The sequence below is a fragment of the Maniola jurtina genome, chromosome 6 (genome assembly GCF_905333055.1).
Source record: "Maniola jurtina chromosome 6, ilManJurt1.1, whole genome shotgun sequence".
Taxonomy (NCBI): domain Eukaryota; kingdom Metazoa; phylum Arthropoda; class Insecta; order Lepidoptera; family Nymphalidae; genus Maniola; species Maniola jurtina.
In genome coordinates this window covers 4010869-4034361 of record NC_060034.1, presented here as the reverse complement: position 1 = coordinate 4034361, position 23493 = coordinate 4010869, and the positions used below count along the sequence as shown (strand labels likewise).

At 35.0% G+C, this 23493-nt stretch overlaps 4 protein-coding genes across 14 annotated transcripts in view; all 4 read left to right on the top strand.

Moving 5' to 3' along the window:
* LOC123866003 (CD151 antigen-like) overlaps positions 1 to 15276 on the top strand; it is a 93338-nt gene extending 78062 nt beyond the window's left edge. For all 3 annotated transcript variants that reach the window (XM_045907278.1, XM_045907277.1, XM_045907280.1), the window contains 5 exons: positions 4470 to 4699; positions 7194 to 7385; positions 7881 to 8054; positions 9692 to 9841; positions 10702 to 15276. In XM_045907278.1, the coding sequence (XP_045763234.1) occupies positions 4559 to 4699; positions 7194 to 7385; positions 7881 to 8054; positions 9692 to 9841; positions 10702 to 10845 (801 nt within the window). In that variant the 5' untranslated portion in view covers positions 4470 to 4558 and the 3' untranslated portion in view covers positions 10846 to 15276. The remainder of the gene's footprint in view (positions 1 to 4469; positions 4700 to 7193; positions 7386 to 7880; positions 8055 to 9691; positions 9842 to 10701) is intronic.
* On the top strand, positions 1342 to 4330 carry LOC123865993 (sorting nexin lst-4). 4 transcript variants are annotated; one of them, XM_045907253.1, is made up of 2 exons: positions 1342 to 1529; positions 2178 to 4330. In XM_045907253.1, the coding sequence occupies exon 2, from the start codon at positions 2193 to 2195 to the stop codon at positions 3861 to 3863; it is 1671 nt and encodes a 556-aa protein (XP_045763209.1). In that variant the 5' UTR covers positions 1342 to 1529; positions 2178 to 2192; the 3' UTR covers positions 3864 to 4330. The 4 variants fall into 4 exon arrangements, with proteins under 4 accessions (XP_045763209.1, XP_045763210.1, XP_045763207.1 ...); XM_045907254.1 differs by having other exon boundaries at positions 1343 to 1529; positions 2182 to 4330; XM_045907251.1 differs by having other exon boundaries at positions 1344 to 1525.
* A 2363-nt stretch (positions 15277 to 17639) lies between the features above and the next one.
* LOC123866000 (GATA zinc finger domain-containing protein 14-like) lies at positions 17640 to 19207 on the top strand. 6 transcript variants are annotated; one of them, XM_045907270.1, is made up of 2 exons: positions 17640 to 18261; positions 18295 to 19207. In XM_045907270.1, exons 1-2 carry the CDS (start codon positions 17978 to 17980, stop codon positions 19133 to 19135), a joined length of 1125 nt encoding a protein of 374 aa, XP_045763226.1. In that variant the 5' UTR covers positions 17640 to 17977; the 3' UTR covers positions 19136 to 19207. The 6 variants fall into 6 exon arrangements, with proteins under 6 accessions (XP_045763226.1, XP_045763229.1, XP_045763227.1 ...); XM_045907273.1 differs by having other exon boundaries at positions 17641 to 18766; positions 18839 to 19207; XM_045907271.1 differs by having other exon boundaries at positions 17641 to 18766; positions 18803 to 19207.
* Positions 19208 to 21711: 2504 nt separating this feature from the next.
* LOC123866007 lies at positions 21712 to 22972 on the top strand. The gene has a single exon (XM_045907301.1). The coding sequence runs from the start codon at positions 22246 to 22248 to the stop codon at positions 22771 to 22773; it is 528 nt and encodes a 175-aa protein (XP_045763257.1). The 5' UTR covers positions 21712 to 22245; the 3' UTR covers positions 22774 to 22972.
* The last annotated feature ends 521 nt before the right edge of the window (positions 22973 to 23493 follow it).

The window sequence follows — 23493 nt, the reverse complement described above, 5'->3', positions numbered from 1 at the left end:
GACACTAAACTGTCTTCTTAATCAAAGAAATCATATATGAAAAAATCGTAATATATTATATTAAGATCTATATTGGTTGTATAAAACTGCCTACCTACCGAATTCAAGCTGCAATTCTGTACAACTGTTGTACAATCTTCTGAACTTTATGTTCGTTAAATTTTAAAACAAACTATCTTTAAAATCTGGGCTAATTACTCTGGAATCCGGTAAAAGCTTTTCGTAACTTTGGAAAAGGAATAAGTAGGTTTTGAAAGATGGAAACTAAATTGGCAAGCGTTCAACACCAAAAGATGCGAAACGCCCTAACGACTGCAACTGGCGACACCACGACAATAGCCAGAATTACTCTGTTGAAAATATCCATCATAATGAGGCCGTTCTCGTTAATTATAATTTATACTATAATTACCGTTTAAATAATGTCAATTAATGCATCTGAATTAGACTTGCAACGAATATTCGGTTACTATTCGGTATTCGGCCTATTCGGCTGCTTTTATTATATTCGGCCGAATACCGAATATCTACATATTATTCGGCCGAATACCGAATACTTAAATAATATATTTTGTCATAGAGAAATAATTGGTAAAATGAAAAATTAAAATCGATTGATTACGTATATATTCATTTCTGTTATAATCATTTAAGTAGTCATTGGTGCATAACACAGGTACATAATCATCTTCTGAATTGGAAAAATGGAGGATTCTATGTATTTGAATTATTATGGTAATCAAAATTTAGAAGGGTAAGGTTCTCATTTCTTTTATAATCATTTATTAAGTAGTCATTGGTACATAAAACAGGTACATAATTTAATCCACTTTAATAAAAAAATCCAGCCGAATACTTTTGCCTAATATTCGGCTATTCGGTCAGGGGCCTCGCCGAATATTCGGTATTCGGTATACTGCCGAATATACTATTCGTTGCAAGTCTAATCTGAATACAACCATCTTTAAAAAATGAAAAGTCCTGACTCGCTAACTTACTGACTCATCAACTCGAAAGCTGAAATTTTATACAGAGATTTCCTATATTAATAAGATATAAATTATTATTATTGTCTGATATTGTGGCTTCAACGCTTTAAAATTCCCGCCATAAACCCGCACTTACAAGGGCGCTCACAGATAGCGCTGTCATGAGTCCATGATTCACTCACAAACATAGAGTAGGTTTACCTAGAGCTTACGAACTTTAGCAACGCCATCTCTGCATAGCTCAATGAAATACCTAGTTCTGATATTTGTAATCTGGACATCAAGTTCTTTGCTCTTTGACAGTTTGGCATTTTGACATTTAATAATAATTTCTCAACTCCGTTTTGGATTGGTTAACGTAGAATATTACGCCATATTGACCAATGAGAACTCCTTATCATATTATTTTTTAGCCACGTAAAGGAAAACAATGTTACCAAACGTAACAAAGAAAACAAATTCTTGTGCCAACTGTCATTTAGATGACTGTACGAGTATAGTGTCTCCGCCTTGAAATTAGTGTTTTTTGTGAAAAAGTAAGTAAAAATATAAGTTTGTAAGATTTTGATAGTTTCAAAGCAAATTGATATAATGAATGATGAACTGATACTTTTACTTTCTATAGAATTATCATAATACCTGCCATACATTGACGTCATAGGTTTTCATTACAAAACGAGAATATTGCTGTTGTCTTTTAGTACAATACAAAGTCCTCTCAAAATACTAACGTGTTCGTGTAGAAAATATCTAGGAAGTGTTCTAAAGGCCGCTAATGCACTTTTACAAAGGCGCAAGTTGGACAAAAGAACGTGTAAAAGTATTACGAAAAAGTTGTATGTTTTACAAAATCATTGTTTTCTACACTAGTTTGAACAGTATTCAGCTTCTCCGTATCTTAGAAGCTTTAATGTGACTATATTAGTTCCATTTCTCAATGATTCTTATGCTTAATTGGTGTTGTTAAGAAAATGTGTCACTCCTAGTGGAACTAATAACACCCTAATTTAAGCGTTCTACTTTCAATATTTAAAGACTTAGTAGCCAAGCGAAAAAAACATCATTTATCACACCTTTATGCATACTCCCTACATTTGTAGATAACACTGATAAGATAATCTGTACAATTTTATGTATTAATAATAACTTAAAGTGTGTGTTTGATAATATGTTCTGACATTGTTGTAGGTAGCAAGGTCCACCATGGCAAACCAGGTGCAGGCCTTGTACGACTTCACGGGGGAGCCCGGAACCACGGAAATGTCCATTACATGTGGTGAAATATTAACACTCATAAATACAGACATTGGTGAAGGATGGTGGGAAGGAAAGAACTCTAAAGGACAAACTGGCTTATTTCCTGCTGCATATGTAAGGAAACTCAGTCCAGATGAAACTGCTCCTACTAAAATGGCCCCACCTGCTCCCAGATACGACCAAGCAGCCGATGACTGGAGTGACCAACAATACAGTGCTGGAGATAATAACTACCAAAAATCAACCTCGCATGATGATGGTTGGGACGACGACTGGGATGATGACACTTATTCAGAAATAGGCCCAGGTGTCCCCCACTCTAAATCTATGAATCAACAGGCTCCACTCACTCCTCTACCGGGAATGCCCATTGCAGATTACAATAACCAGATAGATGATAATACGTCAAACTTTTCTTCTGTGGGAACAGTAAGAAAAAGCAAGTTTGCACCATCATCTAAAGTTAGTGGAGAAAGTTACCTATTAGGAACATTAAATGTAGAGGTCCCGGACTGTGATAAAGTCTATATAGTTCAAGAGGGAGACGGATACATTTGGGCAGCCATTCCCCAGCCATACAATGTCACGGTGGCATCACCAAAGAAGGAGTCAAAGTTCAAAGGTATAAAGAGCTTTATTGCATATCAGCTGACACCTTCCTTTAATAACATACAGGTTTCTAGAAGATACAAGCATTTTGATTGGCTGCATGAGAGATTACAGGAAAAGTTTACACTTATTCCGATCCCACCGTTACCAGACAAGCAGATTGCCGGCCGGTATGATGAACAGTTGATTGAGCGCAGAAGAGTTCAGTTACAAGAATTTGTTGACTGGATGTCCAAACATCCAGTGCTGTCCAAATGTGAGGTGTGGCAACATTTTCTCACTTGTACAGATGAAAAGCGCTGGAAGGCTGGCAAGAGGCAGGCAGAGAGGGATAACTTGTTAGGCCTAAACTATTGTATATCATTAGTTGTACCTGAGAAAGCTTTATTACAATCACAGGTGGACCATATCACAGAGCAATGTCATACATTCATAAGTAGTATGGACTCATCCGTCAAATCAGTCACAAACATGTGTCTCGCACAAACTAAGAGGTTCCAGGCGCCGTACAAAACAGATTGCCAAAAAGTTGGTGAAGCTTTTTATAATTTAGGTAATGCATTGAGTTTGGATGAAGGTTCAGTTATTTCAACATCGAAACTCACATCTGCAATCAAATTAACTGGTGGTGCTTACATAGAAATTGGCAGAATGTACGAAGAACAGCCGAAATACGATTGGGAGCCTCTCGGAGACAAATTTCACTTGTACAAAGGTATTGTAGGATCATTCCCAGATGTGTTAGCTAACCACAAAGCCGCCGTTCAGAAAAAGCGAGAGTGTGAGAGATTGACTGCCGAGCACAAGATGGAGGTAGCACAGTTGAATGAAGTATTAAGAAGAACTGATGTCATATCATACGCTCTTCTTGCAGAAATAAATCACTTCAAACAAGAAAGAACTGTAGACCTCAAAGCCACAATGCAAAAATTCTTGAGACAGCAAATTACTTTCTACAAAAAAATTGTTGATAAATTGGAATCTACCCTTCAACAGTATGACGAATAGCATAGTGATACAGAATGACTGATGATGGAATTGCTAGGTTCTTGTCAACGTATTGAAAATGGACTATTGCCATTATTTTATATAATAATATATCCTATTTCATAATATTGTTTTGGTATTGATGTTTTGTAGGTAAATGTAATCCAAAGGATATAGATGGACTTTAATGAAATCATGAATCAATTTATATATTGTGATGAAAGTGACTGAATGTAAAATAATGCTTAAAGACACACAAATCTGTTTTAATTTCTTTTTATACACTGAGATGTTATGTATATACATACTTTGCTATCTTACAATTTCCATTAAATAATATTTTTTACCACTCTATACAAAGTTTATTTGAAATTTACTAATTAATTGTCAATTATTTTGAGACATTATGGTATGTTTATTTAGCATAAGTGTTGTAATATTCCATTTTGAAATTAAGGCTGCTGATGCTAATAAACAGAAAAATCGTTCTTATGTATTTTTATTAAATTGCATTCATACCAAAATTTCAATAAAGTTACATATTTTTGTAAGTATAACTTTTTATTAGTAATTCGTTCACATTCATCTAAATGAAAAAATATCAGTGTTTTTATTTTTTATTTTCAGAAAGTCTTCAATTGAAACAAGGTGACTTATGCTGAGTAAAAATTGTTTGGATCTCAGCCAGAGACTTAAACCATTGCCTTCAGAATATAATGGCAGAAGAAAAAAAGAAGGATGCGAGTGCACTTTTGGCTAAAAAGAAAAAAGTGAAACCAAGAAAATCCAGAGACGCAGACTGTTGCAGTGTCAACTTTCTGAAATGTGTTCTGCATATATTCAATGTTATATTCTTGGTAAGTGCAACTTATCACTCTATCAATTATTATTATTAGTTAACTTTCTAGTTCGATATTAAAAAAATTGGTAAAATTACCTAAATAGTCAAATATCCTAAAGTACAATGCACACCAACAAATTGAGGTGAAGTCGAGTTGCAACATCATTTCATAATAATCTTGACTCCCTTTTAGTTACTTTGACATAAAATGGTTGAAATTGGTATATTGAAAGCAAAACATGAAGAGACTGAAGAATTCACTGTAGTCTGTAGTGTTACATTATGCATACATCGCTGGTTTGAAGAAAGGGCGAGGATGAGGATATATTCGAATTCTATGTATAGGAAAATGGCTCATTCGCCCTTTCTACAAACCAGTGATGAAGTATTGTACCAAGAAATTGATGGCAACAAAATTGATAGCCGCCACGAGATCGTAAAATCAAATTATGGCATTTAAAAATCAATTATCTTAATGAATAAAAAGCAATTAAGTTCATAAATTTTTAGAAAGTGTGGTTATCCACTATTTTAAAAACAACAAAAAAATCATTTTTTGTTAAGAATATTATCTTCGCATTCGTGTTTCTAATTCAAGTTATTGTGTTTGAGTATATTTTCAAATAAAACACTTCCAAAAGTGTCATAATTTTGCATATAGGCCATGAATATGGGTGCCGCTTCAATTCACTGCCACTATACCTATAAAGCTGAGTTTGAGCCATTATCCAAAAGACGATGCGTCTTGGCTTCACTCCACTCTGTAGGTGTGCGCTACGCCTAATGAGTCGCATATGAAATCCTATCTCGAAATATATCTTTTTATGTAAATAAACATCTCTATATACTCTACTACACTTTTTTGTAGTTGAATAATAAGTTAGGGGTAGATATTTTGATTTGATAATAAATAATTAGGTTTTTATGTTTTCAATAATTAGATGTTTTTGTAAAAGAACACCAGTTTTACAGGATGTTAAATTTTCATCATCATCATCATGATCAACCCATCGCCGCTGGCTCACTACTGAGCATGGGTCTTCTCTTAGAATGAAAAGGGTTTGACCATAGTCTACCACGCTGGCCAAGGGTGGGTTGGCAGACACTCAATTTTAGTCCGAATCAAATCTATGCTGATTGCGAGTGTGTTGTGCAATTGCCCAGTTCCGTTCTGTGAACTGCTTTGTCTCACTTCCATGAACCCATGTGAGGTGCTTAAGTACTCTTATATTGAGTGATTAGTCATCAGTTGTTTGTGTGCATGTGAACGGCCGCAGTAAATTACTTTAATCCGTGTAGCATCTAATCAGTACGTAACGTTCACGATTAAGCAGACAAGGTCACAGACTTACGTTTAGTCCATGTTTACTCATTAAAATTTAAAATACATATTGTAACTAGGTTTTAAAAGTTAACACAATTTATGCTTTTTAGTATTTGGAAAAGAGGTTTTATGTACCAATTTGTTATGTTTCCGATTCGGCTCGAAATCTGATGGACCTATTTTGATAGGGGTTTTTGCATTACGTAAGTTTCAACTTAGAGCAAGTTTTACAGACAGTTGTTATACAATCGTGAATAATGTGAATAAATATCTAACGTACCTACGTAATGTATGTGCCTAATTCTATCTGAGCAAATATTTTAACACTTGGAAACAGCACCGGCTGTACGTACCTATAACATGTTATTTTCGAGAAAATATTATTCCAGACGAATATTTCTTGCTTATAAATGTTTTAATGGGGAATAGTGTTAAAATATGCTTAAACTCAAATAATATACTATGTTTTCATATGGGCATGTAGGTATTCAAATCGTTTAGGTATTTGCTGCCTACTATACTTTATTTGATACTAGTTTTGTAGTTTTACAATAGTACTGATATAATAATTGAGTATAGCTTATTGACCGAACAATTAATCTTATCAAAGATACTACGAGAATACCTATGTGATCTTTGGCGATAAAAGCGGTCAAATGCAAGTCGGACACGCTCACGAAGGGATCCGCCCCATTGTACAATATGTGCTTGTCAATTGTTTTTAATTCTATTATTATATTTGTTGTTATAGAAATACCTATACACTATAAAAATATCTTTTATCAACTCTTTATTTATTACTGTTCATGAGATACAGCATGCTGACAGACAGATGGACGGACAGCGGAGGCTTATTAATGGGAACCCTTTGGTACCTTTCATGAACCAGAACCTAATTTCATGCTAAAAAAACTGAATTTTTCCCATTTTTACAGAGTAGATTCCATGCATGGCAATGAATTTCAAGGTTAATTAATTAGGTAAATGGAACAAAACGCAAATGTGTTTTTAAATTGAACCGTATTTTGTAATATAGAAATTAGAAAGCGAAATGTACGCGACAGGTTGAGATGGCAATCGGGGTATGAGGCGGGGGACACCCCGCACACCCGCACTCACCTGCTGCGGGTTAGCGCGAAGGCTGTCAAAAGTGACTATATTAACAGATAGATAACTTATTGTTCAGTTTGCAGGTGCAGGCGTATTATTAGTAGGCGCCGGCACGGTAGCGTCGCGGCATAGATTCGTGCCGCTTCTGCCCACTCCGACGTACGCCGCTATAGCATACTTACTCATCATCGCGGGCGCGCTGGGCCTGCCGCTGAGCGCACTTGGCTGCTGCGGCCTTAAGACTGAAAACAGGACCAGTCTACTGTGTGTAAGTACTTTACTCTTTGGCCTAGAGCTTAGCGATCATAAGATCTCGGGTCATTAAGTTTTTCTAAGTCAAGATATCTCAGTAGCACTCCGAAGTCGGGAAGTTGTTAGTGTTTTCACCCCCATGCTTCAGAAAACATCCTTAGCTGTTGGTCCTGAACTCTCGATCGAGAGTGGGAAACGGTAAATACTTAGGCTGTTCAGGTAATTGTATGGTCGAACTAGAACCTTACTAAAAAACGGCAGCTATGGTTCATTTGTATTCTTTCTATACTCGAAATTTCAATACAATGAGATGAGCTAGCCGCCGCAATTGCATCGGAACGCCGCGTCGCGAGTCACAGCAAGTAGTAAGGCAACATGCCTTACTACTTGCTTGTGACTCGCGACGCGGCGTACTACATCTTGCATATTGTGTCGCCACTCGTGCTAGTATGTAATGTGGCTAAGTCATAGATTAGCGTAAAGACTAATGAAAACGTATAAATTATTCCAGTACACATATTTCCTGCTGATCACGTTCATACTGGAAGCGGGAGCGGGCGGGCTCGCGTACTACTACGAGGTGGCGGTGGAGGACGAGCTGCGAGCTGAACTCAACACCACCTTCATCTCCAACTACGCGCTGGACACGATTATCACAGACGCGGTCGACACCATGCAGACAGAGGTCAGTACAAGTTGAAAAATCCGGTTCTAAGGACCATTGCACATTTAAAGCGTTTGAATATCGAGATTTGTATTAACAAAGCAGGGTCCACACTATGCATGCAGAGGTCTGTACAAATTACAAAATCCGGTTAGAAAGGACCATTTTGACTCGAATTTCTACCAGTCAAATATTTCGAGAAAACTCCGGAGTTTATGGTGGAAACAAACTACAGTGTAGTGATACCACAGAAAGCGATTGGAGAAAAACATTTTTTGGATGTCGTGCACACTACTCTGTCGTGGCGCCATGACACGCTCCGACTGGTTGATTGGAAGTATGTTGTGATACAGTGGTTTGTATCTTTCAGCTGATTGTGAATTGTAGCGATGCCCCATTGAAGGCCACATGTTTCAAATTGTTGTATAAAGTCACCATTACTATCGTGTAAAGTCACTTAAGCAGAATGTTATATATTGTCTATTGTCTGTGTCATTATTGTCTGTGGTCTCTCTCTTGAAATAAAAGCATCATAAAACATGTTACATGGTGTCAGAAGTGGGATATTGAACATAAACTTACAAGTCCATACCACCCAAAGTCTAACGGTCAAGCTGAAAGTTCTGTCAAAATTATGAAAAATTTATTAAAAAAATGTTTGGAGTCTAATAAAGATCCATACATGGCTTTATTACAGTATAGAAATACACCTAAAGCAAATTTTCCATCTCCAGCTCAGTTATTAATGTCCAGAAATCTAAGAATGCATATACCAGTCACTAATAAAAAGCTTAAACCTAAAGTAGTCACCTTCAGTGATTATAAAAAAAGTTTTGATAAAGACCGAGCACAAAGTAGAAGTTATTACAATAGAAATAAAAAACCATTACCACTTTTACAACCTGGTGATCATGTCACTTTTAAAAAGAATCCTAATTCAGACTGGCTTCCTGCTATTGTTAAAGAAAGGTTAAAGTGTCAGAGGTCATACATAATAGAAGACAGTAAAGGTAATAGGTACAGGAGAAATAGAGTACAGATAAGGTTCACGTCCAATGAAAGTTGTCACAAGTTCGATTCCGAGGTGCCATCCAATGCTTCTGAAACCCAAATTAATCAAAGGGAAGAGGAACCAAGCGAGAAACAGGTGGAAGCAGACCATGATTCATTTACAGATTCATTCATGGATTCAGTTCATAAACCTAAGGAATTTTACAAGTATGTGACTAGATCTGGTAGAGAAATTAAATTACCTATGAAATATGATTTGTAACTTTTTAACTAAATGTAACTTTAAATGTAATTTAAAACTTATACTTTTATATGTAAAACTTAAACTATTATATTATGTACCTATGTAAAAAATTGTCTCTTTGTAATTCACTAATTAGCAATTTACTCAATAATGTCATGTCATGTCATAGTGTTCAACTTCTTAAAATGTCAACTAAAAAATTGTAATAATTTATTTATTTAAAAAGGGAGATGTTGTATAAAGTCACCATTACTATCGTGTAAAGTCACTTAAGCAGAATGTTATATATTGTCTATTGTCTGTGTCATTATTGTCTGTGGTCTCTCTCTTGAAATAAAAGCATCATAAAACATGTTACACAAATGTGTTACCCCAGCCTTGTAACATTTTTTTTTATTTTCAGTTCAAATGCTGTGGTGCGTCGCGGTACTCAGACTGGAGGAAGAGTGCGTGGCACGAACACGACCCACGTCTTAAAGTGCCAGACTCTTGCTGCAAAACTGTCACTACGAGATGTGGGGCCAGGGACCATCCCTCCAATATTTATTATCATGTATGTTAGACTATCAACTATCTAATTTGCGAAGCATTGTGTTTTACTAGCTGAAACCCGAGACTAGGTACACCGCGTGGATTTAGCTTTTTAAAAGTCGCATGGAAACTTCTTGATTTTCTGGTATAAAAAGTGGCCTATGTCACTCTCTAGGACCTAGGTCTTTAACTATACATATGCAAAAAATTACGTCGATCCGTTGCGACGTGATTGAAGGACAGGCCAACAAACAAACACACGATCTATTATAATAAGAGTAGTGATATAATGAGTACGGTGAACAAGAAAACATGTGATGATCACACTAATATTATAAAGGAGAAAGTTTGTGTGTGTGTGTGTGTGTGTGTGTGTGTGTGTGTGTGTGTGTGTGTGTATATGTTTGTTACTCCTTCACGCAAAAAGTACTGGACGGATTGGGCTGAAATTTAGAATGGAGATAGATTATACCCTGGATTAGCACATAGGCTACTTTTTATCCCGGAAAATCAAAGAGTTCTCACGGGAATTTTAAAAATCTACATCCACGCGAACGAAGTCGCGGGTATCAGCTAGTTTAAAATAAATACCTACTTAATTTTTTTTCTGACAAAACTTTTTTGTACTCTGTCTCGGTCACTCATAGGGGTATCTTTTGTAGAGTACAAGACAGAGATCTCGGTCACTCATGAGCAACAATACCCGCTGCATAAACAATTTAGGTACATTTGTTCGCTGCATTCTTTCGATTGTCTCATTTTTTGTTAAACTCCCCATCCGCTGCTTCTAAAACAAGTTCTTTTATTTACCGAACCAAAATTAAAAATATATTATTCAAGTTAATTCTTAGTTCCTGTGTCTTGAATTTTTTTTCTTTTCAGGGTTGCATACGCCAGTTCACAAACCACATACGAGACAATCTTATCATACTGGCCGCAGTGGGGGTCGGTATGTCAGTCATACCCATCTTCGGATTTTTCTTCTCCTGCGTTCTGTACGTGAAGATCAAACATGTGATTGACTGACCCCGGCCTAAGCCTGCACCACCAAACAAGTGCAAGGTTTTTGACAAAGGAGCGTCATCCGGGGATCACAAACGCCCACTCCCCATAAATCCCCATAGAAATCCAAAAATCGCCAAAAGGCCCCAAAGTAAACGTCCCGTCAAGAGGGCCCCATGTCCCTTACACTCTAACCCTGAAAAGGAGGAGAAAATCCCCATATCTACCATTAGCGATAACGTTAGTATATAACCCAAAAAAATATTATAGAAAACAACTTTCAATTCAATAGTCCACAGTGAAATATCTTTTTATTTAAATTACAAAGTTTCTTTGCAAAATTTTGCATAAAAGTTTGGTGCAACTGTTCCCGATTCGAAACCAAAAAGGAAAATCGACTGTAGGTAATTGAAATAAAAATTAGGAATGATGCATTCAATCAATCGGAAAAGTTAATGGATGGTCTGATATTTTGCGCTTTTTAAACCCCGTCCAAGTATTTTTTCAATCTTCGTCCATCGTTATTTTATCTACGAAAAAATATATTATACTAGGAATATCTAATTCCTAGTATAGTATATTTTTCGTCAAAGTCAGTTCGAACTACATAAGATGTATGAGAATTTGCACAGCGGTTTGCTAGTGGTCTGTAATATTGTTTTTTTATGTTATGAGTACAAAATTCATACGTAATTATTTTACACTAATTGTTTTTTAATGTGTTTAAGTTAAAGTAAAAATTTTGTTACCGAATCCAAAAATACATTAAGTATAATTCCCTAAAAAATTCTTAAGATCAAGATATTTTATGTTGGTTTAAATATACTTCAGAGATCCTACCAAAAGACCTAAAGATATAATAAAATTATAATATTAGATAAAAACTGTCTGTGTGTTCATCAGTGTTGCACTGTCATAGATTTAAATAATAAATGTTCGTTGTATTGTTCGTATAGTATAGTTGTAGTAATCCACGACCGAATTTATATATAAAAATATTAATTAAGCGTGCAATGTTTTTAATGTTATTTTAAATTATAATAAAAAATAGTACGTGATATAAATAAAACCAGGCATGCTAGCGAAAATCAACCCAAGTAAAATACGTTTTGATAGCTGAATTAAAAGGAGAATGCCCAAAAAACGCAAGGTTGGTATAAATAACTAATTTATATAGGGTTACTACCTAATATCACGATCCAGCTAAAAGGATCAAATCCTATCAAACAACACCTTCGGGGGAAAATGGACTATACTTGAGTAACTGACCGTTTTTTTCATCAGAAAAATCTATAATTAGTTTTTTCAAAAAGTAATAAAAAGTATCAAACCCGTATTTTTCCTGAAAAACAAAACAATCATTTACTCAAATATTAACCCTGTTCTTACATGAGTAGTCAATTTTTTTTTTTTTTTTTTAAGTAAAACTTAAAAGTATTATAAGATTTTTTTTAATAAATACTGAATTACTGAAATATTCATTTATATCACGTGCTAGTTATGAAAATTACAAAGGTGCTATATTTGTTATGGTTACTTGAGCCGTTATGTCCTCATGACATAAGATTATAATATTACATTGAATATAAATAACATATATAACGAAACTTGATCATGTAAATTTTGTACCTAATTATGATTTCAGTAACTTTATACACATTTGAATAAAACTAATTTCATATGAATTTTTATTCATTCAAATGAATAAAAATGAAGGTCTGTGTTTTTTTTTTGTCTTTGAAAATAGTTTTATTAAAAGGATGATATTAGATTTCTAAGTCCATAACGTTATCTTTTATATATTTCACATTGCCAAGGTACGTTAAGACTAGATGGATAACAATATGTTTCATTGTATTATAACATTTTTCGGTTGATACATGTTATATAGCCATAAAAACTAAAGTGGAAGTAAATGTTTTATAACAAATAACAGGATATATGCACCTTTAGCCAGTAACTGTAGGTATTGATTGATAGATATTGTAGTAGACAGATCTTCCTTGTAAATAGATAGATCAGCTTGCACATACTGTCATGAATATCTGTCTATAGAAGTCAAATACCAGATGTCGTCACTAAAGTTGAACCTGCGCAGCAGTCGATTTAAGGCCTGAATTTCTACCGGTAGCGTGGTATGAAAGAACTCGACATCTTTCTTTTACAACAACAAAAACCCATTGTAGGGGTCGCGGGGTGATTCTCTAACTCAGTGTCCAACATTGAATGATAGCCGCCGAGTTCATTTGACATTGGTTGGTTCTCCATTGCTGCTTCATTGAGTGATATTACATTCTTTTTCGTAGGAAACCTTCAATGTCAAATGAGCTGGCTGGCTATCTATCAGTGTTAGACCTGCGAGTTAGCTTATCGGTAGGCTTGTTAAAACCTACAGTAGTGTCAAATGTGTTAAGTATAAAGGTTCATGTACCTACATAAAACAATACTGTTAAACTAATTATTTTAATGTCTTCACATGTTTTATTAAATACTTGTGTTATAATTTAAAACAAACAGTCAATATTTTAATATCATTGTAGCTAAAAAATGAAATAGGTAGCGAAAGTTTCTTACTAATAAAGATTAGCACACTGCTTATACACTGAGGTAAATACGCATGTACATAAATGAAATGTTTATAAGTCATGAATAAGCAGTGTTGAGTGTGTAAGGAACTTGATATAGCAAGCGCCCTGGGCGCACGGACGAGACGCTGTGAAGTCAATATGTAGGCAGGGCGCTCTGTGGAATGAAATATTATAATATAATATTATATGTATAATACAACGAGCGCCCGTTTCGTTTTATAGAGTGCCTTACTTATTTTGGTCTTCAAAGCACCCGTCCGTGCGTCCAGAGCGCTTGTTATATCAAGTCCCTAACTAAATTTTTATTAGTAAGACTGATAGTGTTTTAAGGTAATAACGTTATTGTGTAAAGAAAAGAAATACCAAAAATATCAAAGAAGGTTACTTAAGTTCTCAATTAAAGATTTTTTTGAAAACCACTATTATTAATAAGTAATAAGCCCAGTAAAAAAATATTGCAAAAGCAAATTTTTTTTCCACAAATTCATTTAAAGTCAAATCTCCACTATGAATCTCATTTTTAAAAGTATAAAAAGTAAATAAAATCGTGAAAAATGTACATTTATTATTTAATAAAACTTTCCTATTCTTACTTTAGACGCTTGTACATGTTTAAATTTTTGGTATTTCAGATAGGGTCAGAAAGTCAAAAATAACTACTAATTTAACCAAAGCTAAATGTGCCTTACTACTTACTAATCGTAGGTAATAATTATTATAGTGATTAACTAAATATAATGTTATATAATATTATGTACTTAATAAATTATTATTATTTTGTTTTTATAATACCTACTATCTAAAGTATAGATTAATGTACTTAGTCGCATACTTATAATTAAAATCCTTGCAATATTTTTCTGTAAAATTACTTTTGTTTGTAATTTGTTAACTTGCAGTTTTATTAATTTTCGTGCCTAAGTGTTTTCATACATTTAATTGGTCAACATTCATAATTTATGAGGCCAACAACCTTTCACGTACTACGCACTAGACGGGGTTAAAATTAATGTTTTTACTTATATACTGTACTTGATTTCCAGAGTTATACTTATCTCGACATTCATAGAACACGATTTTTGACGACGAATGATACCTATCCGTCTAAATTCTAATGCGTAGTACTCACACGCATACTCGTGAAATGCATAAACTAAAATAAAATTACGCTCGTTGGGCCTCACCCTAATACGGGTTAACAAACTAAGGTCGCCTTCAAATTTGTCGTAAAGTGGCTGCGTGGAGGCAGCGCGGCTGTAGTGCTGCGGCCGCGCTGCTTTTTAAATCCATAAATAATTTCGATCGATGAACAGTCTCGCGGGTGTAGCGCTGCAATCGCGCGTTATTAATATCCCAAACAAAAACATTTCATGTGAAAAATAAGAGTCAGTTCCTATCAAAAAGTTTCGGCCATTAAAAGTAGTCTTCCTAAAGAGTGCACCGATTTCGATAAAACAAAAACTAAATATAGTTCCAAATAAAGTGAAATACGATTAATAAGACAAAATTAGAATCTGTTACGTATTATTTGTGTTATGTAGGCACAGACAAATTTTCACATATCTTTGAATTGGTCGGTGTTTTATGCAACTTTTCGACATTTTTCGATTTTTTCCTTTGTTTACATAGTAAGACTCATAATTGTACCAAATTTCAACTTTCCATGTACACGGGAAGTGCGTCATAATTTTGGTCAGTCAGTGAGTAGGTCTAGGTCTTAATTTTTGCAATTTTCAGACCTCTGTATCTAAGAAATGCTTTAACGTAAAAATTTGAAACTTACAATTTATCGTTAAATCCACGAGCTTAGCTTATATTTCAAATTTCGTAAGATTATCATCACGCGAACCAGAGTTATGAGGGGGGTCAAAACAGCGCGAAATGTTTCGTGTAAATATACTTACTGCGCGCTTAGGCCGGAACTGCCTGACGCACTCCGTGCGTCTCGATACTAGCTGTGCCCGCGACTTCGTTCGCGTGGAATAGTGACTTTTCGGGCAGCGTGATTCTTTAAATTGACATAACTTTTTTATTTATGAACCGATTGACATGAAATAAACACTAAATGTTAAGTGAAGCTTACTACAATATATTAGTGAAAACCGTATCTAAATCGAATAAGCCGTTTCTGATATTAGCGTGCACAAACACACAGACAAACAGACAAACAGACAAAAAAAAAGTTAATTACAATTTCGGGTTCGGCATCGATATAATAACAACCCCTGCTACTTTTTTTTTATATATTTCCATTGTACAGACACCACTTTTCTACAATTTTATTATATGTATAGAATAGATGGATTTACATGCCTACAGCGCTGCCACTGCGCGGCACTTTGCGGCAAGGCGCCCTAAATCAGTACCTAAGAGTAATTCCTACCTTTTCCTTGTCCCAGTTGAGAAGGACGCTATTATTTTTAGTTATAATTTGTCCATTTTACAATATTTTGAATCTCTTACTTGGGTCATGTGATTTCTCATTCTAAGATTGTAGAAATATATTTTTAATAATAAATCTGTTATTTTATTTAGTCCAACTGGTTTAGTTTGCTCCCTTTTTAAAATTAAAAGTGATTAAAAACCTTTCGCTCGGAGCGGTCAATAAAAGCGCCCTAGTAGCGAGGTACCAGGCCGTGCCGTACATTAATGGGGCATACCTACATAAGTAACGCGTATCGTACCTACGTAGTTACATCCTATCTACTAATACATAAAAAGATTTGTCCTGACTGACTGACTGGGAATAAAAACTTTTTACAACAGTAGGTTCTGTTTATGGCGTAGATGTTCTAAGAAAATATTTTTGGAAATTCTACTCCTGATACATATAGGGGATGAAAGTTTGTAGTAGGTACATAGACGTACATAGTACATAGGACGTCATTTTTCAAGTTAAGTAGGTATATCTCAAACTCTGAGATGTTGTGTTTTATTAAAAGTCGAATCTATTTGCATTGTCCTGTGACCTGGGAAGGTAGATCAATTATTCAAATACCTACCTAAACGACAGTTTCATATTTGAGTAAATATTAATTAGGTGGATAAAGAACCCTTATAGGTACCTTTTTCTTATCTCAGTCAGTCGTGAGTTAATATTTATTACAAATAGGTAAATCCATTACTAACTGAATATTTAATGAAAATTTAATAGCATCTTCAATTTTTAAGATCAGTTGCCTTAATATCACTGTCCGTAAAAGTCAAGGACTGTTCATAAAAAAAATCCTAATTTGTGAAAAATGATGGTGAATGTGTTAATTTGTATGACAATCACAAATGTCTTGTTTTCTTCAACCGTGTCGCAAGTTATAATACGAAGACCTGTACTAATGAATACAAATATTCCAAGTAGACTTATTAACAATCCGTTAGCGATACGTCCGAATACAGTGTACACCAACAATGGACCGCTGCGATTACTGACCCCCAGCTCAAATATAAATAAACCAAACTGGTTCTACACTCAGCAGAACTTGCAACCACCAAACACGATTCTCGTGAAGCCGATCCAGTTAGGAAATCGAGAGCTTCAAGGAATTCACCCGCAACCGGGTCAAAGACCTGGAACTGGCTACTACATAAACATAACGCCGGTTACTCTCCAACCTGCAGTTCAGTCTCAAAGACCTTTACAAATACCAACCATGCCACCGTTTACAAACCCAACCAATTCACTCCCTGAAACGACCAAGAAGCCTAATTTTGAAGAAATTACACAACCAAATAGCATTGAGGAAAACCACAATGATGGTCAAGGTACCGATTTTGATATTGACATTAGAATCGGTTAGGTAGTTACTATTTTAACGATTTTGTTTTTCTATTAAGTAGGTATCTACATAGGTATGCATAATGCATTGTACGTCTTACTACATTATAAATTCTAGTAGCATATCCATCTACCAGCTATTAAGTCAATAACAGGTTAACTAGGTATGTACCTATTTAGATGCCTAATACTAAAAATAATACCATGTATACTTAGTATATAAGTTGCTAAATAGGTCCTCGAGTTAATAAGGTAATAATATAGGTAAGTAATTTCATTTTATCTATGAGAAACTAGGTAACTTTTAGGACACCTTGTGCGCTTTGCTATATGGTAGGGGTATGAACAAAAAGTTTCTGCAGTAACAATACCTAGTTACCTACAGATTCAATCAGTAGATAGTATAATATCTAATTTAATGATAGTACATACCTAATTTTAGAATTTAATGTGCCTATTAGATTAGAATCGAATTAGTTGCATCTATCTATTTGTATAGAACTTAATAGATAGATACAATCTTACAACATCTTCCGTATATCCGTAACATATGCTAAGGTCTATAAGATGATGGTTAATCAACGTTTTACTACTCAATAGCGTTAATAAACTTAACATTTTGTTATTTCAATCTTTTTATTTAATTTTATGCGCAATATAAGAATATTGGATGAAGGCGAATAAGGAACTGGTTTTAATATATGAATATGGTGCGAAGATGAGTCGAGTCAGTCTCTCAGACGATCTTTCGCCTGACGCCGATCGCCGCTAGTCTATAATTTTAATTGTGTTTAAAATGGAAACTAAGTTAAGTTTGTTCATTTTTTTAACTATCGCCTATAACTGCAACGGACAACTCCTTGGTGGTATACTATCTGGTGCGCAAAATGTTTTTGGTGGACTTACTCATGGTTTAAATGTGAACCTTGGAGGTCATTTCGGTCTGCACAATAAAAAACCACCGCAAAAACAACCCGAAGAAACCATCATTGTGGTCGTGGAAGAAGAAAACGATCAGAATAAAGAACCACCTCCCTACAGGCCGAATCAAAATGGCTATAATGGTAACAATGGCTACAACGGTAACAATGGCTACAACGGTAACAACGGCTATAATAACGGATATGGTCCCGGGCATAATGGAAATAGACCACACCAACAGGGACACGGGAACCACTACGGGAACGGTTATGGGAATGGAAACAATGGCGTAAACCGACCAAACCATGGCCACCATCATGGGCGACCACCGAATAATAACTTTTATGGTAACGGGAATGGTTACGGAAATGGCAACTATGGACAACAAGGTCACGGTTACAAGCCAAACAAATATCCTAATCAAGAAAACTATGACCGGCCTAACAATCCCACACAAGGAAACGATAACTATGGAAATAATAATCCAAATCAAGGATATAATAATAATGGTTATAATAATCAAAATCAAGGCAATAACAACCATGGATATGATGATCCCAATCAAGGAAATAACGTTTTCAACAAACCAAATCGACCTAATCAAGGGAACAACAATTTTAATAAACCCAACCAACCCGATCAAGGATTTGAAGACTTCGGTAACCAGAATAATCAAGGAAATCCTAATAACTTCGGTAACCAGAATAACCAAGGAAATCCTAATAACTTCGGTAACCAGAATAACCAAGGAAATCCTAATAACTTCGGTAACCAGAATAACCAAGGAAATCCTAATAATAATAAGCCCGTTGAAGGCCAAACCTTCCAACCTATACCTACATTGCCTCCAAATGATTTCACAAGTAAGAAACCTGTGGTAACTGAAAAGCCAGACACAGATGTTCCGCTGTTCATACCCCTCAACCCCAACGATACAGGGAGCAGTGACGATAAGACTAATACAGATCCTAAAAGAGAGACGGGAGAAGACGATGATAATTACGAGATAGATATTAGGATAAAAGATGAATAGGTATTTAGTAATCTCTATATTTATAATTGATATCAGTAAGACTGATAATATAAACATTACAATTCACCAGGGTATCAATTGTTTTTCATTGCACAATTACAATTCCACGTCATTATTTTAATCCTGCTATTAAAAACGTAAAAACCTATAAAAGTGCCATAGTAGGTACATAATATTATGGTTGGTAATGTAGGGTGAGTATAATTTATGCAGTTACGGATATTGTTTTTACTTACGACTGAAACTAATAATAATATCTCAATTTTCAACCTTTGATCTTTCTTCAATCTGTCATATTTAATCTGTTGTTAACTTGTTGTGTTAATTAGTTATTTATTCAAAATTTTACCTATTTTCTTTTTTCATAAATAATAAACAATATCGACATGTTACAATTAATAATAATAGAGTGACTGAAAGTACTTATTAATTTCCGAATCCGGAGTCTAGACATTACAAAAATAACAACATTATGTAAAGTAGAATCAAGGCAAAAAATAAAAATTCTTGTAACAAAAGATGTTGAATATAAATTATTCTAAAGCTCAATACAACCAGTTTTTAATTATTTTATAGCACTTCTCAATATGTAAATTAGGAATGATGTTTTTGAATGATTTACTTAACTAAAAATAAATGAAATCCATACATTTCCATACATATTTTTTTATATTGCATTCTTACGTACCTACCTGTTAATTAATTGTTATTTTAATTATTATTAATATATAAAATCCTAAGTACGTATCTGTCGGTCCGAGCCCAACCACTGGACCTCGGTACCTAGCTTTTGTATTTTCAAAACACTACAAAGAAGTGAAAACTTTCCATCCCCTGAATTCGATGGACAAAGTCGCGGACAATTATAGGCAGTACTATTAATATTGTTTCGGATACACAAAACATCAACCAACAGGAAATCGGACAAAATGCGAACTCGCACAAAATGGGGTTCCGTACCATCATACAAGAAGCTTTACTTAGTTTTACAACAGTTTTTATTTCTTTTTAATTTTCATGGCGATCATTTTGAAATTGTTAATAACCATATTTTTAGCGAAAATAGAAATAGATACCCATTAATTTCAACTGACTAACTGACATGGTGTACGAAATACAGCAGCCCACTGATAAACAGATGGACGGCCAGACAGCAGAGGCTTGATATCACGATCCCGATAGCACCCTTCGCATACGGAACCCTAAAAATGAAGTAGGTATATTACTTATAATATGTAGGTACCTATGTAAAAAACTGGCTGCGCGTTTAAAAATGATGAACTCACGAGATTTCTCGCCTGTGTTTTTTGCTCATATTATGTAGGTATCTTATACTTTAGCTAAGTAGATACATTTATGAGCAATATAATTAAATGTAACTAAGTATTTAATAGTTTAAAGTTAAACAAACCTAAGTACCTACTTAGATGTGTAGAAGAACCAGAGTAATCGACATAGCTTAGCCGGTTTACCTAAGTGGCAATAGGCAGGGCACATAGTTCGAAAATCCGATAGACGTTTTTTGGTCCCAAGGCGCTGAAATGTCGACTTCGCACCGGAGAGCAGTGTTGGAAGACCCTCACTAAGTGGACGGACGACATCAGTCGAATCGCAAAGAGCCGCTGGATTCAGGCGGCGCAAGACCGTGGCGCGTGGAAATCCTTACAACAGACCTATATCCAGCAGTGGATGTCTATCAGTTGTTGATGATGATGATGGAGTAGGTAGGTACTTAGTATTTTTATTTTGAACCTAACGAAAACTTAAGAATTGGTACTTGGTAGAGGTGGTAGGGAGTGAAGAGTGCATCATAGGTTCTCGTAGGTTCGAACTTCGACTCTAAAGCAGGCACCTCTGATTTTCTATATATAGTTCTCTCTCATTGAATAATAAATTGTAATGCATTTTCTATGCATAAAACACAGCAAGGAAATCTAGAACCTACACGCCTCCAGTACAACGCTGCCGACGTACGTAGTGGATAAGTATGTGCGTAACGTGCGCTGCTAATTAAAGATATTAGGTATATAGTTTGTGTCATGTGAAAAGAACTCTGAGTGATTAATATCGATCAATTTACTTAGTGATGACGGCAGGAATGTTTAATCCATAGCTCGTTAATCAATCTTTCCTTTTTGCGGACTACACTCACATGAGTACAGATCTATACCTACTACAGCCCGCACGCCCTACGCTACGGCTAATACCCAGCAGTAATAAGTACAGCCATAAGCTCAACTCATATTATGTACATAACATTGTGTGCTATAGATAAACACAATCCCACCACTGTTGCCCAGAAGCAATTTCACCTGACACCAACTTAATAACACTTTCATTAGTGCTAGTAAGAAGTGGAGAGGGAGGAATAATATACGATTCCTCTTTCGTATGATTGAGGAGGTTTTGGCAATCAATTGAACATAATGAATTTTATTGATCCTACTGATTGATAATGATGACGATATCATCTACATGGTAGGTACCTACCTAAGATGATATTAATAAAAATATCCTCAACTCATAAGAACTGACTTTATTCCATCGCTATACAATGCATGATAAACTTCAACTTTAATTCTAAACTACTAACTTCTTGAAAACATATTAATAAATCCCAATATTTTCTGCTTCGAATCAATATCAACCGCTTTTCTTGCCGCCATTTTCCCCATCTCCCTCCAATTGTCTTTTCTTTTTTTCTAATTCAACTCTAGGCAAAGGTAAAATCGCTAACAATATAAAACTGATTTCGAATACACTGATTCCAAACTGACACCATCTGACACTATGATTTCAAACTGATAAGTACATTCACAAGGCCGTACAGGTAATTTATAACGCGTCATAAGATTTCCCCCTTTGTGTTTATGATTTATATCACGAAGTCATCATTATACTTAGTTTTTTCTAGTTGGCTAGTAGGTAAGTAAAGCCATAAGTGTAAAAAGTGGCATACAGTAGGCGTTAAAGTTAAAACACGCTCAACGGAATCACAATAATTTTTTCCGTAAACTGTGCATTAAAGTTAAAATTCTCGGTACAATTGTTACGAATTCCTCTTCTTGTGACTTGCCAAGTGATAATTATTTAAGGAAAACAATTGCATCATGCTAAGATTAATCATTTTATTAAACGTGCTGACATTGAAAAATATTCACACTCGAGAACTAGTTGTGTCTCAAGTGGTACAGTCGGAACAAATAATTATATCTTCGAGTCCTTCAAACCAGAAAGTAACGGAAGAATTAATTGTTCCATCACGGGTTAAAGACACGGATACAGAATACCACAATAATAAATTAAATAGATCAAAAGAATTGCTTACGGCTGAAGAGGATTTCACTTTATCATCAAAAAACCTGGCTGTGAAAACATACATACACGAGAACAATTCAACAGAGTTGTTGGAAAAATCCGTTAATAATACTGCTGAAGATGGAATTAACAACGAAGAAAGGGTGAATATCAAACCTCTGGATATAATATCCCAAGGGAAAGCTGGAGGCGGTCAATCTAAACCTGGCGAAGCCACGAATGATACCGATATATCTTTAGTAGATAGATCAAGTTTTAACGGTGACAAATGTCCCACAGGACATGTTAGAATAAATGAACAATGTATTCCAACGGAATAGAATAGGTACTATAATAAGTTACTTGTGTAAAGTTACTTCTGACTACTGACTTAGTTACTACTGAGAAAGGAAAGTATCGATATGTAGCCACCTTACGTATATAGGTGTACGTAGGCATGTTTTTTAATAGTTACACTTAGATTTAATAATGTAAAGTGAGTGAAATACGTAATCAAAAAATTAAATCCGTAAATAGGTAAATAATTTGCCGTGTTTTATTAAACCCACATACCTAGTTAATTTGAAAATGTGTTAGTTAGCAGTTAACATTATCACAGAATATAAATAATGTAATATGTAATAAGTAGGTACTTCCTAGCTATTACATACATACGTACTAAAATCGCTCTTTCACAAAGTTACGTTAAACTGTGGGATAACATTCACATTTTTTTATTCAGATAAAAGTTAGCCCTTGACTGCAATCGTACCTGGTGGTAAGTGATTATTCAGTCTAAGATGGGTGCGGGCTATTCTGAAAGGGTATGGCAGTTTTTATTAAACCTGTATTGGGTTTGATATAAACTGCCATACCCCTTCCAGGCTCTCCAACCAAACCAAACCAAAGATGTATTCCTTTGGTTTCTACACGACGTCGCATCATCACATCAATCGCTTAGCGGCACGGCATTGCCGGTAAGGTGGTAACTATTCACAGCCAAAGCTAAAACCAGACCAGACCAGAAATTTAGAAATTATGAAAACCAAAACCCCTGCCGG

Coding starts and splice junctions, on each gene's coding strand:
- LOC123865993 (XM_045907253.1), top strand. CDS start 2,193: ATGGCAAACCAGGTGCAGGCCTTGTACGACTTCACGGGGGAGCCCGGA.
- LOC123866000 (XM_045907268.1), top strand. CDS start 17,978: ATGGAAACTAAGTTAAGTTTGTTCATTTTTTTAACTATCGCCTATAAC.
- LOC123866007 (XM_045907301.1), top strand. CDS start 22,246: ATGCTAAGATTAATCATTTTATTAAACGTGCTGACATTGAAAAATATT.